The sequence below is a fragment of the Microchirus variegatus genome (assembly GCF_963457635.1).
Source record: "Microchirus variegatus genome assembly, chromosome: 5".
Taxonomy (NCBI): Eukaryota; Metazoa; Chordata; class Actinopteri; order Pleuronectiformes; family Soleidae; genus Microchirus; species Microchirus variegatus.
In genome coordinates, this window is record NC_139806.1 from 13,514,773 (window position 1) to 13,528,804 (window position 14,032).

Genomic DNA, 14,032 nt, shown 5'->3' on the forward strand with positions numbered 1-14,032 from the left:
GTTTAATCGGAGTGATGGACCGCCTCTGTTGACTTCGTGTACTGCAGATGGAAAAAAAAAAACTCCTCTGTAACCTGCCACTCTCCTCCTCTCCTGAGGGTGGCGCCCCCTTGAGATGAGCTCGGACGATCGTGTGCAACAAAGTACAGAGCTTGGCAGCCAGAGAGAAGAGAAACCGACCCTTTAGAGACCGTTTATTTTTCCTTCCTTTTCAAATCGGTTCCTCTTGTGATTTCTGAGCTTTCTTTTGGTTATTGGCAGTTCAAAACGAACAGGAACTAAAGCAGCCCGATCTTCGGACGGTGCTGGGACGCCTGGGGGTAAGGTGCTTTTGCTTGAATCGAACGAGCAGTCGCAGCATTGGCGAGCTGGCGTAGAAAAGGGAGAACCAGCGCTGTGCAGCGACTCGGTCAGTCAGGGAGAGCCGGGTGGACCACGACACAGCCGCCGCCATCGCCACGGGGAGTCGGGGTCCGGGAGGGAGCCTGCCAGGCCCTCGGCTTGATGCACCCTGCTTGCCTCGCCTCAGCCGCAGTCCGAGATGGGGGAGACCAAAATTATCTACCACCTCGACGACCAGGAGACACCATATCTTGTGAAGCTTTCTGTGCCGGCGGACAAAGTCACTCTGGCAGACTTCAAAAATGTCCTCAAGAAACCAAATTACAAATTCTTCTTCAAATCTATGGACGATGACTTCGGGTAACTGAATGGAATTGTATTGTTTATCACGGGGCCAGCTTATCACTATTGTGGTTTTATTTTTGTTAGTGCAGCTTTATTAACATAAACTTGGTTGTTAGCTAATCCAGCTGGCTTGTCACCAGTTAAACGTTACCTGGTTACCGATCTTTAGCTAGCTATGTGCCCTGAGGTTCCTTTGTTAGCTGCTAGCGACGAAGCTCGCAGCGTTAGCAGCTGGTCTGTTCAGCGTCCCGACCCCGTTTGTTTACATAGCTTGTGCGGCTAGCTTATGCGTCCTGTGTGCCTCGACTTTGTCTGACCAAGTTTGGTATTTGTCCGCTTCATAGACACACAGGAAGGACCAGGGTGGCATTTTAACCACTTTTAAATTACTTGGAACCATAAGTAGCTGACACACATATTTTAGTAAGCAGTTACTGGCGTTACCAGCGTCAATAGTATGTTGAAGGTTTGTGCTAGCACGCTAACGTCAGAATGTAGACAGCCAGAGTGAGTCAGTGAGCCCAGCAGCAGGCCCCTGCTGTTGTTGTCTATTAGCCCGAGGAATGCAGAGTTGAACACAGGAATGCCCTGTTCACCACTGTGGCAGCTTTACGAGCTTGTCCCTTTGTGTTAAAACATGGTTGGAAAAGTAGAGTTACGTTTTATGCTCCTCCAGACACAGTGCCTTTGCAGGGTAAGGAAAATAGGGGGGCATATACTATTTTTAAAACTGCTCAGCCAGGTTTCCCTGAAGTTGTTTTTGGCTTAACCCAAACTAGGGAGGGGCAACACATTCAGAACATTTGCAAAGTGGGAAAGATTTTTTTTAAAGGACCCAGTGATAACCATGATGTGAGGAGTGGATGGATATTCAGTAAATAAGCTATTGAAACCTCTACTCCAACCTGTGTTGGTAGCGATTGAGTAACCAGTCTGACTGGAATAGAGAAGGTTTTCTAAACCTCCCAAAGAAAGTCTCACTGATCATCTTATTTTCAATGAGGCACAGTCTGAGACGCTTTCTAAACATGTACCCAATTTATTCTCTGAACTGTTACAAACTTAATGGGGTGACTGGCTTTGTACATTAGTGCTAGTAGCCTCTGACACACATGTTGGGTTTCTCCTCTGCATTTCTTGGATTTTGATGAATCGTCCTAATGGTTGTTGATAAGTGATTGTTGTTTCTTCTAATCCATATTCAATTTAGGGTTTGTACTGCAGAGCAACATATAGTGTCTTTCAGTTTGCCAGATGAGACGATTCTGGAAGCAACTAGATATTGAATAGTCACTAGAGGGGTGATTAATAGTACATGGAGTCAGTTTTGTAAATTATGTTCGTATCAAAAGGAAAATAGGCAGTATAGGTAAAGTGGTGTGGACACCAGTGCGATCGACAGCTGGTATCATCCAGATTCTTTTGGTTGACGTCAATACCAGTTGCCACTTTCTATGAACATTCATTAGGTTTTTTAAATGTGTTACCGTAGTTACATATTACCCTCTAGAAAGCATCAAGGAACAGTTTAAGGTCTGCATAAAGCTTCATGAAATACATTTCAATTGTCATCTCACTGTCACGTTTCAATACTAGGTTCTGGCATTCCCTGAAAAGGCAGTATAACTAATTGGTTGGCGGTTTAGTGAGGGCACAGTTAAATCAGTATGTCAGTTATCCAAGTTGTTGGTGTCTGTCCTAGCTAATGGAAGTAGTGCCCATGTCTATTGCCTGTGAACGTGTTTTATTGCCCTGAGAGCTTTTGTGTTTGTAAAGGCGGACTGAAACAAAGCTTTGTTCTCTTTACAGGGTGGTGAAGGAGGAAATATCAGATGACAACGCTAAGCTGCCCTGTTTTAATGGACGTGTGGTGTCATGGGTAGGTCTAACATACTAATACCCTGGAGTAATTTTTCTGGTTTGTTTATGTGTTTGTTGTGCTGCTGTCTGGTCCGTGTGGTTAAATGGCTGTGAGGCAACATCGTCTGTGCATTTATTACAGTGATTCCCATCTGTCGGCCATTGACCACAGCCATACTTCACCCTAGAGAGAAGCTCAATCCATCTGTGATAATATAATAATTACATAACGATCCTAAGATGAACACACATGCAAGCACTATATGTTTATTTGTGCTTCAGTGTTTTAAGCACTTTAAAAGTATCAGAGAATGTGCTTCAAAGTTTTTAACTATTTTTAAATGCTAGTCACTACACGCACCGCATACATGTACTTGCATGCATTATTTCATTTAGAGGCTCTGAGCAATAATTCTGAACAAAACAAGATACATCTGGTGCACAGTCTCTTCTCTTAACACTGAAATTGGATTAAGAGCAAGTGAAATCACAGGATAGAAAGAAAGTACTCGAGTACACAAGAGCTGCACTGCATGTCATTTAACAAGAAGATTGAATCGCATAGGATGGGGAGAATATAGTTGCGGCAGTTAATGCAAGAGGCTGATGCATTTAGTTAATTTCGTACTGTGTGGTTATGGCAGATTGTATTTGCGAGTTCTTAACACAGTGTTATGACTGTTTGTTCCAATGTGCCCCTTTCTTGTGGTCATTTTCATTAGACTTTAGGTTTGTCTGCTTGTGGTCTAAAGTCGCTCACTCACATTGTGTGTAAATATGTTTTTATTTCTTGGGGTTTTGTTGAAATGTTATTTCTGTTCTTGTGTTTACATTTGACTGTCTTCACCACTCATCTGTTGTCTTGATTGATTGCTCTGTGGGTTGTGAGAGCCTGACTCGCTGTCATCTCATCTCAATAAACAGCAGTTAACAGCTGGATTACCCTAATGTTAAAATTTACCTCTGATTTAAATGTCATCATTGCCGAATGGAGCCCAGTTTCACCGTCATTGAGGTAACTTGGAATAATCACAAGGCCTGACATGGCTGTTTCCTATCTTTCCTTCTGTTTAATCTATAGCTGCTTCGGGCCACCTTTGCTCTTTCAGCAGGAAATTAGATGCTAAATTAATTTTAATATCTGTGGAGACACAGCAGTCCATAAAACAAGAGCACTTTTTGGCACGTTTTAGCTGCCAGCTGTGTTATTCTGTAGCCATGGTTCACTTGGAATCTACTGTTAAGCTTAAGGGTAATGACAGTCCATCAAAATGTATACTGCACCATTCATCTCCGAATATTTTAAAGCATAGATATAGTAGTGTCCTGACATGTGTCTGCTGTCCACCCATTCCATGTCCATCTGTGTATTTTTTCCTCTGTCGCATACAAATGTCTAACCTTGCTTTCTGTTGACAGTTGGTTTCTGGAGACGGGTCCCACACAGACGCAGTCTCAGTTGCAGATAGTTTAGAGCCAACACCCCCTTTGGAGAGGACTGGTGGCATTGGAGACTCACGACCACCCTCCTATCAGTCAGTATATTCAGAGAACTCTTGTCATATTTATTTAGTGTGCTGGAGGCATAGAGTTTGTGTAATGTTTGACTCTGTGGGTGTGGGAAAGACAGGGAGATGGCATGAGTACTTGTGTTTAGCTCCATTTAGTTGTCTAGAATGAAACCTTCTGTGCTCCCCTAATAACCCTGTTTACACAGGAAACGGCAAATTGAATAGAAAAAGTATGACACCTTGTGATTGCAGAAAAGGAAAGAAAAACTTTTTTTTTTCTAACCCTTGTATTGTTAAGTTATCTCAATCCCATAAACAGATCTGACCTTTGAGTTGATACTGCAGGATACATGTTTCTCTCACACATGCTTTATTTCTGTTAACAGTCTTCTAGTTCTTTGTATATGTCCGTTAGAATGATGAAAGTGTAGTTGGACTAGTTTAAGTAAATGAACACATGATGTTAATGGACCAGAAATGCTCAGGAGACTGCATTAAATCAACCAACACAACAATTACAGCTCTTGCCAACTGTTCAGCCTCAGCTCCACTGAGCCAGAGACGGTTTTACACACAGTATGTGATGTGATTATTAAGAGAAGTACTTAAATGGCTCTTAAGTAAACTCAACTGCTGCATACTGATTCACTGTAATCTGTTTTTGACGCCCACTCTCTCTTGCTCCTGTGCTCACTCTCTGTAGCGGGAAAGCAGCAAGTGGTCGGGATAGTTTGGACAATGAGACTGAGACCTCCTCCATGGTGTCTCAAAGGAGAGAGAGGGAGAGGGAGAGGCCAAGACGGAAGCACACAAATGACCATGGTCAGAAAAAACACATGTGCTACATGATGTTTTATTGTTTGTTTCTTGGTACCTTCTGCATCAGGTTGATTATTATATTTTCACAACTCTTTTCTTCTGTTGGGTGAAACTTAAAAGCTACGTGTTTGTAGTGGGATACTAAAGAAGCTCAGAATAACGTGCAAATGCTTTTACAACCTCCAACGTATGCTAGTGTTTTGACAGTTGTGGGATTGGTGGTACAATTTGTGCCATGGGGTTAAATTCTAACTAATTTGTATTTCTTTAGTTAGATACTGATGAATTTACATAGGTCACATGAAAAGGAATCACCTGACTATCATATTGACCTAAATTTCTCCTTTTACCGAACTTTCCAGATATAGTTTTCTTATAGGTTTGTCAATAACTGAGCGCATCCCTGTTATAATTCTGTCCTTCTGCAGGCGGGAGACAGAATGGCTTCTCATCGCGGGCAGTGGGACGTGGGGGCGCCGAGTATGACAGCTGTTCATCCTTCATGAGCAGCGAGTTGGAATCCACTTCCTGCTTTGATTCGGAGGACGACGATGCAACCAGCAGGTCTGACGTTTGCCTTGTTTGATGGGAAAAGGCATTTGGCCTGAGGAAAGCATCTGGCTTTACAGATGACGAATGTTGGCACAGATTAGTGCAGGCTAACGGTCTAGTGGTTTTGTGGTCATCCCCGGTTTGTCCGTCAGGAGCTGAAGAAATATCTGTACCCCACTTTAGAACCTCTGCTGCTCTCAGCCTTAAGGTTTCCCCCACCATGTTTCCACTGCAGTTGCAGCTCGTACAGATCTTAATGTGTGTTTCATCAGTGTATGAGTTTCAATCCTCTGTAAAAAGAAACACATTGTTGCTTCAATTTAATGTCTGGATAGTGGAGCCAACCAATGCTTTGACATTCAGCACATAACTTCTAAGTGAAGTAAACTGGCTGCTTTGTTACAAACAGTTAAAACTTATCCTGACTCCAGGGAACCATAACTTTTGTTATGGAAACAGTGGAATAGCTTTCCACGTTTTCTCACTGCACAGTGAGGTTCGCGTCTAAGTTACACAGAGACAGTTTGATTATGTTTTTGTCCAAGTATTTTTATTAAGGCAATACTTTTTTGTGGTTTAGGAGGAAATGTTTATTTAATATCTGAGATATCAGATAGTCACCCTTCAAATAAAAGTAAAAGGGCTAATGTTAAGTTTTGGTATTGCAACAAAGACTGTGTTTTCATGAATAGCTGTTTTCTTAGCCATCCAGCAGATATAATGTCAATTCAGTAATAAACTTCATTCTTTTATTTAAGTGCCATTGAAAAGTACAGCCTTCCAGGAGGCATATTCGTTAGTATATGTGGTGAATGGAGAATTAACAATCAACACAACCTTTTCCTCACAGGATACTGTGCTCAGCATCACAGTAAACAGGAAAAATGCCCATAAAATAATCACAAAAAGTGGTTGTTAACCCATGTATTACAGCAGTATAATAGTATTCTCATAATGTTGAATTTTTCCTATTTCTGTATTCAGATTTAGCAGCTCAACAGAACAGAGCTCCTCTCGCCTGATGCGACGACACCGCCGTCGCCGACGGAAACCAAAAGCCTCCAATATGGACAGGGTGAGACTACGCATACACCAAATCATATGCAGACCTCTTTTAAAAATTGGTCCAGTGTGTGACTTTCGATTTGTCTCTAATTTTATTTGTTGCTTTCCTCTCTCCACCTCCCCTCCACAGTCCTCATCGTTTAGCAGCATCACAGACTCTACCATGTCTCTGAACATCATCACTGTCACTCTCAACATGGGTAAGACACTTGACCTGCTTTCATGTTCTCCTTTCACATGAGAGGAAGATACACAATTGGTTCCATATTATTTCCCTTTGTGATAATTGTATAGTTGCATCTTACTTACACTGCTGCTTTGCTTGTTCCTCATATACACATCACAGAAAAGTACAACTTCTTGGGCATCAGCATTGTGGGTCAGAGTAATGAAAGAGGAGATGGGGGAATCTACATTGGCTCCATCATGAAGGGAGGAGCTGTCGCTGCAGATGGACGCATAGAGCCTGGAGACATGTTGTTGCAGGTGTGTGTCTATTCTTTTTTGTTACCTCTTTGTGACCTTTTCTGGCATGCACACTGATCTTGTCGGGACCAATAGTGCACATGGAGACCAAAACCTGGTCCTAATGTGGCAGACCCTCATTTCTGAGGAACTGGTTATATTCACGGTTTGAATTGTGGTTAGGTCGAGGTTCATTTGTGTGTATACATTACATTTCAATGTATATCATTACACAACCTGAGTGGCCAGGCAATGTATGTCTCTGTTCTGTTTTGAAATGCCTTCTGTAATGTAATTTAAAACTTATTTTCAGTGTTTAGCTGTTCTGTTTTCATGGCCTGACGAAGTACAAAACATATTTATTAGCCAAAACATTAAGCCTAGTTGTCAGGTTAAACGGTTTGTTTACTTTTTGCTGCATTGTATGGCAAGGTTTTTGTTTTGGACTCTCAGTTCTATTAATCTGATATAATAATGGCACCTAGTGTCGAAACGCTGCCAGTCCTGCTAATGTGCAGTGGAATTTATTGGACTGGCTGAGGCAATAAAATGTTATACAAGAAACCTGGCTTGCTGTATCAGATTTTACATATATTTTGGTCTAAATTGTTTGTACAGCCTGAGAGATTACTATATAAAAACGGCTGTATTTTAATCCCTGTAGGTGAACGACATCAACTTTGAGAACATGAGTAATGACGATGCAGTTCGAGTGCTGAGAGACATTGTTCACAAACCAGGGTGGGTAGCAGTTATTATAAACGAGCATTATTTATAATAATGTGTGTTTTTAGATAAGACTACATGTAAACATTGTCTCTGTGTTCATTACCAGCCCCATTACCCTCACTGTGGCTAAGTGCTGGGACCCGAATCCTCGAGGCTGCTTTGCTTTACCAAGGAGTGAGTGTTTCTTCTCTCAGGTTTGGTTTGTGTTATTCAGGATTTGATAAGATCACTGATTAAATTTTTCTTCCCTACCTTTTTATTTCAATAGGTGAGCCGATCCGGCCCATTGACCCAGCAGCGTGGGTGTCCCACACGGCAGCCATGACCGGCGTATACCCCGCATACGGCATGAGCCCCTCCATGAGCACCGTCACCTCCACCAGCTCCTCGATCAGCAGCTCTATCCCTGAGACAGAAAGTGAGTCACGTTAGCACTTGAAGCATCGACCCAAAACATCCATCCATCCATTTTGTTTTACTGTTGGTTTTCCCAAACCTCTTCTGGAGGGCATTTGAGACCAATACGTTCAGCCAATCACGCTATGAAAGAATACGAATATATAATATGAAATGATGCTTAAGGATTTTAGATATTAAGGTTGCAATACTTGTGCAAAGTATTAGTTGAATTAGTTAAATTATAGGTGGTTTATCTTTAACAATATGGTGCATTTGCAAGTTTTTCTTTTTTTACTCTTGTTTCAGTGCTGTTAGATGAAGCAAGATGAAGAAGCTTTATTGACTTCTCCTGTTAAATGTAAAAGTGTTTAAAGTTGATGTGCCCCCTCTGCTGGTATTGTAATTGTAACTACACCATATGTGAAGTCCAGAGAACACAAAAAGGAACCGTTATCAGTTAATTATTGATTAATGAATTCTTAATCTATTAAATTATTAACAGCAGTTAATTGATAAACGGTTAATAATTTACATCCATTGTGGGGTATGCTAGGATTTTCCTTGTTCGAAATATTCGAAATACAGTAATATCGCTATCTTCTTCTGGCGCATTAGTAAATCTGTGTTGAGTCTGGCCCTGCCCTTTCTCTGCATTCCTGCAGCTTCTCTCTGTTCCAGCTTTTTACTGTGCTCAGCTCCATAGCCTCCATCTGCTCTTGTCAAAACTAAGCTCATAACTCACAACTTCATCCTCCCTGTAATCTTTGGAAAGACGGAGATGTTTTTTGACCCCTTTTCTTTCTGGAGGAAAATCTCCTCTTGACAGGCTGCCTTGACCAGGTTTTGGGGAATTTCCCCTTGAGACAGAACATGAATTTTACTCAATCACTTGCTTCAGAATCATTCCAACAATCAAAAGCAAAAGAAAATAGAGATGTTTTGCTGGTACATTCTGATTTTGAGATTTGGGTAATTTGCCAGGGGATGTAATATCAAGTGTCACTACAGTGAAGTTTAAAAGGAAAAAGATTATCTGAAAACATAAATTACACGATCCAGTTTAATGTGGACAAGGGGGTCCATTAAACAATGGAACAACTTTAAATTTAATCTGCAGTGACAACGGCCACTTTGCTTGTTAACAAGTAACTGAAAGCTTAACAAATCATGTCTTAAGTTTTGTGTGGGGAAGTGGAACCACCTAAAAGTAAACTACAGCACAATCTCTGAATGCAAAAACCTCAATTAGATCATATCTGTAATAGTGTTCTAGTGAGGACATTTAATCCATTAAGACCAGTCTTCTATTGGCGTTTTATCAAGACCATCTTAGGGAGTTCAAATAAAGGTCAAAACTGATCTTGTCTTTGGGTCAAGACAGAACAAAGGCAATTGCAGTCTGAAACCTCAGGAAACCGAATATTATTTATGGCAAATTCCTAAACGGACCAACATTTTTGTATTTCACTAAAAACAATGCTCAGCTGTTCCAGCGTTTAAAAGTTTAGTAGTTAAACAAAATGTGTCCATAGAGGAGAATATTTGTGTTGATAAAACAGGTTCAAGCCATGAATATCTTTGATTTAAGACCTGACACAACTCTGAAATGAGGATGTGGTTCAGCTCCAGTGTTTGCTTTAATATGTATACTGTGATCTTTCCTAGGATTCGACGAATTCCACCTCTCCATCCACAGCGACATGGCAACAGTTGCAAAGGCCATGGCTTGCCCAGAGTCGGGTCTAGAGGTGCGGGACAGGATGTGGCTGAAGATCACTATCGCAAATGCCTTTATCGGTATGTCTGTCAAAACAGAGGGCATTCACTCTAACGTTTGTTATTTCCTTCATCAGTGTGCACTGCACACCAATCTTTTCCATCTGCTTTACTCAGTTTGTTGACTGGCTCTGCCAGTGCTTCAATGTTAGGTCATGAAATAAACCCTTGTATTTCAGCAAAATTACATCACCACTTTTCATTGCCAGTCTTTAATGATAGGTATCTTAATAATCAATGAAAACAGTTTATTCTTTTAAAGGTTAACATTTCTCCTGGTTTACTTCTTTAGTTGCACGTAACATCAGTTCATTTGTTTTCGCTTTTGGTTTTTATTTAAAAATAACACAGTCAAGCATTAGTCATGGAATATAATCAGCTCCAGAATTCATATTATAGCTCCTAAGATGAATGTCATCTGTGTCTTCAGGCTCTGATGTGGTGGACTGGCTCTTCCATCACGTGGAAGGCTTTTCAGATCGTCGCGAAGCTCGTAAATATGCCAGCAACCTGCTAAAGGCAGGCTTCATCCGACACACTGTGAACAAGATCACCTTCTCTGAACAATGCTACTACGTCTTCGGAGACCTGTGTGGCAGTAAGTGCACACTGAAACCTCAGTTTAGCGAAGATCATCTTGTTAGTATCAGTAAAAGCAGCTACCTGTGAAGTGTGTATTGTAGTTGGTCGTCGATGTGGCTGTCTTTTAATTTTCCTCATCTTACTTCCACAGACATGACCCACCTGTCTCTCCACGATCATGATGGTTCTAGCGGAGGTGCCTCAGATCAGGACACTTTGCCTCCTCTGCCCCACCCGGGGGCAGCTCCCTGGCCTATGCCCCTGCCCTATCAGTTCCCTATCCCTCATCCTTACGACCTGCCACAGCCCTTTCACGGAGGACCAGGCGCTGGCAGTGCAGGAAGCCAGCACAGTGGTGAGTACAGGCTCAATATACTGTTCACAATCACACTACAGTTATACAATCACTGAAAAAAGGGAAGTAATATGCTATTTGGAAACGGCTTTATTGTGATGTTTACTACTCTAAACATTTGCATATCAAATATCTTTGCAAAGAAAGAATTTGTTGCAAGTATTTTTATGTTAATCTAAAGGATTACCTGAAACATATTTACAATACGATTAATTCTACACAAGGAACAGACAACTCAGAAGCAATGAACATGAATACAATTATTGTACTGCAATTGTGCTTTTTTATGAAAGGAGAAAACACAAACTTTTGAGGCACTCAGACTGGACGAGAGTGCCATAGAGATTTTACGGAAAGCTGTGTGTGTTTGGCAACTTGTTTTCTCCCTCACGTACAAACAGATGACAACATGTTGACTTTACAGTTTACGTACACTTATAAATATAATGCATGTTTAAATTAGGTTTCTTCAAAGACTTCAAGGATGGTCTGGCTCTGATGAGGGTGACAAATATGACTTCCAGCAGCTTCAAAGCTGCCTTATTTACATTTCTATGTTGTGTATTGAACACATGTAGAAATAGAAAGCCAGACATTGTGGCTTTCCAGGCAGTCTGCTTACGCAATTTAGCTATTTACTGACCAACAACAGCTGGGCCCACTGACAGCACAAAACATCTCTTATATCCTGTCCTGATTTTACGTTTGCACACTACCACAACCCTAATGTAGTGGTGAATATTTCAGCTAACGTGATACACCATGGTTTGTGACAACACTGGTTGGGAGTTGTAAGGTTTGTTGGATTACTTTTGATGGCAGATAAATGTTTCCCTGAGGGTGTTCATGCTAAGTTTATAGACCAAAGGAGACCAAACTGATTAAAATCCTTCCATCTGTGGATTTGATGTCATACAGTTGGAACTCCGTTGCAAAATGTAATTTTCATTCACATAAACAGTGACGGTTTTAACTGGGTGTTAGTGGTTATAAAAGGATAACATGTAATTGCCTCTGGGAATGGCTGAGAATTCTCTGACCATGTCTGAATTGGTCATGAATCTCTTCTGAGAGTCTCAAATAATTGGTCAGTCTGCATCACTATACTGGCCCAATGGGAAAGAGTGGCTCATGTAGGTCATAAAGATTTCATTTAAAAGAAAATTTAATAATGTGGTTGTTGCTTTGGCTCTTCTCTGTTCACAGAAAGCAGTGGTTCAAACTGCAGCAAGAACGAGGCTCGGAAGTCCGGCGGCAGTGGCAGCGAAACCGAGATCAGGAGCCACCGAGCTCCAAGTGAGCGCTCAGTGGCTCCCCCAAGTGAGCGAAGCATCCGTAGCTCAATCAGCCACCGCAGTGCCAACTCACACTCAATAGCCTACGGGCCTGGCCTTGTTTATGGGCCCCCCGGCTTGCCCCCCCAGCCCCCACATCTATCTACTGCTGCACCAGGCGCCCCTCCAGGCAGAGAGATTACCACTGTGCCCCCAGAGCTCACTGCGTCACGTCAGTCTCTGCGCATGGCAGTGGGAAACGCTGGAGAATTCTTTGTTGATGTGATGTGATGCAGGATACAGGCCGATAACAACAGTAGCTGATTGGACTTTTCAAGTCATAATAAGGCTGAGAAGGACAACACAATAGGACAGGAGGGAGGAAAGACGGGAAAGCTATAACCCCCAAGGCTGTGATTTCACCCTTCTACATGGCAGGAGTCCTGCTTTATATGCTAAGATAAATGCTTCTCTTCTCTTTTCTTTTTTCCTAGTAGTAGTGGCCATACTTTCTTCAGTGAAGAAGCCCTCTCACTCAAAATGGAACCAAAGCGCCTTTCTTAATATACGCTCCTTGGTAGGGAAAAGTTTGTGTGAGGACAAAAAGCAAGAGAGAGAGAGAAAGGGAGAGGAAAGCAGTACAAAGACAGAGCAGGGGAGGATGAGTCAGCGCTTTTCTACATGGATGTTTTTCATTTGTTCCTCTGTTCACTCTTCCCTCCTGCTCTGCCTTCCTTATCTAACATTCTCTTGTCCTCCCCCACATCTCGTCCACGTCAAAACTTAGACCTTCCATACATTCACGTCCCACATGCAGACCTCCAACAAGAAGAGAAAAAAAGACTAAATCTTAAATGAACACGAACTTGTTGACCTTATTCAGACTTTTTAAATGTTTGCTTGACTTGAGAGCGAAAAAAGTGGAAAGAAATGTGTGCGCAGTGCAAGAGAATTGCAGTCCTTACTGTAAGAATGCATTTGTTTTATTATATATTGCATACATATATACCTATACATATGTATGTATAGGTATATATGTATACGTAGCTTGTCACAACTAGTTTCATTTTATAATGCTTTACTTAAGCATCCAGCTTCCAGAGTCATTTTTACACTACACAACTGCATTTTCATCTGTTAACCAGAGCATTTTCAGACTCTGTCTTGTGATAATGTATAGTGAAAAAAAATATCTTACCATGACTTTCACACTACTCTTTTATTAAGGAAAAAATGTCTTTTTATTTATAAATATAGTTTTATGACTTAAATGTTCTTCTCTGCATAGTTTTTATTTGGTTTGAGACTGTGTGAGTGCGTGTGTGTGTGTAAGGCTGAACTTTGAAGCCTAGTGTGTTTTTTTCCCCTTCTTCATGGTACCTGAGGTCATATTTGCATTTAAAAGCAGTGGATTCCAGATTGTCCAGGAGCAGGAATGTGAAGGTTAGGCAATGTGGTGCACAGATGTGTGTGTGTGGGCTGTGGGTGTGCAGGAGATCAGCCTGTTTATTTTTGCATCAGAACTGAGTGACCTTATGCAGAATGTTTCCTGCGTTTGGAGAGGGAAAAAACTTCTGTAGAGAGGTGGCTCTATTCAACTTGAACAACAAAAGTTAAAAGTTGATTCAGGAGGTCTAAACAGGGCGGAATTAAACTCAACTACCTCACTCATCCTTGAGCCAAAAGAATACATGGGAAGAAGATATTTACGTAGGGTCACAGATACATCTCTGGAGACATAAATTAATTCCACTGTTTAAGGGATAGTTCAGGGGCTGTGTAGAGCTGTATGTGATCCATCCATCCATCCATTATCTACTGCTTTATCCTCCACCAGAGGGTCGATATTAATGCAAAATACACACAGATACAGACAGATTATGACCCAGTGACGAGTAGTAAATACGAAATACAAATGTAGTACATACGAAAAATAGTAGTAGTCATTCCCACTGTGA

At 41.4% G+C, this 14,032-nt stretch overlaps 1 protein-coding gene across 2 annotated transcripts; it reads left to right on the forward strand.

Moving 5' to 3' along the window:
• The first annotated feature begins 261 nt into the window (after positions 1 to 261).
• Positions 262 to 13,280, forward strand: LOC310927644 (segment polarity protein dishevelled homolog DVL-3-like). Of its 2 annotated transcripts, XM_083889996.1 has the most exons (15): positions 262 to 702; positions 2,497 to 2,566; positions 3,967 to 4,082; positions 4,762 to 4,880; positions 5,306 to 5,441; positions 6,414 to 6,504; positions 6,625 to 6,694; positions 6,841 to 6,980; positions 7,624 to 7,700; positions 7,795 to 7,862; positions 7,957 to 8,106; positions 9,753 to 9,884; positions 10,294 to 10,461; positions 10,597 to 10,800; positions 12,007 to 13,280. In XM_083889996.1, the coding sequence occupies exons 1-15, from the start codon at positions 542 to 544 to the stop codon at positions 12,363 to 12,365; spliced, it is 2,061 nt and encodes a 686-aa protein (XP_083746122.1). In that variant the 5' UTR covers positions 262 to 541; the 3' UTR covers positions 12,366 to 13,280. The 2 variants fall into 2 exon arrangements, with proteins under 2 accessions (XP_083746122.1, XP_083746121.1); XM_083889995.1 differs by having other exon boundaries at positions 6,414 to 6,694.
• Positions 13,281 to 14,032: the final 752 nt, after the last annotated feature.

Bases quoted from the DNA above. Each gene is read 5' to 3' on its own strand.
- LOC310927644 (XM_083889995.1), top strand. From the start codon at position 542: ATGGGGGAGACCAAAATTATCTACCACCTCGACGACCAGGAGACACCA. The intron at 703-2,496 runs GTAACTGAATGG...TTCTCTTTACAG, and splicing joins TCTATGGACGATGACTTCGG to GGTGGTGAAGGAGGAAATAT. The intron at 4,881-5,305 runs GTCAGAAAAAAC...GTCCTTCTGCAG, and splicing joins GAAGCACACAAATGACCATG to GCGGGAGACAGAATGGCTTC.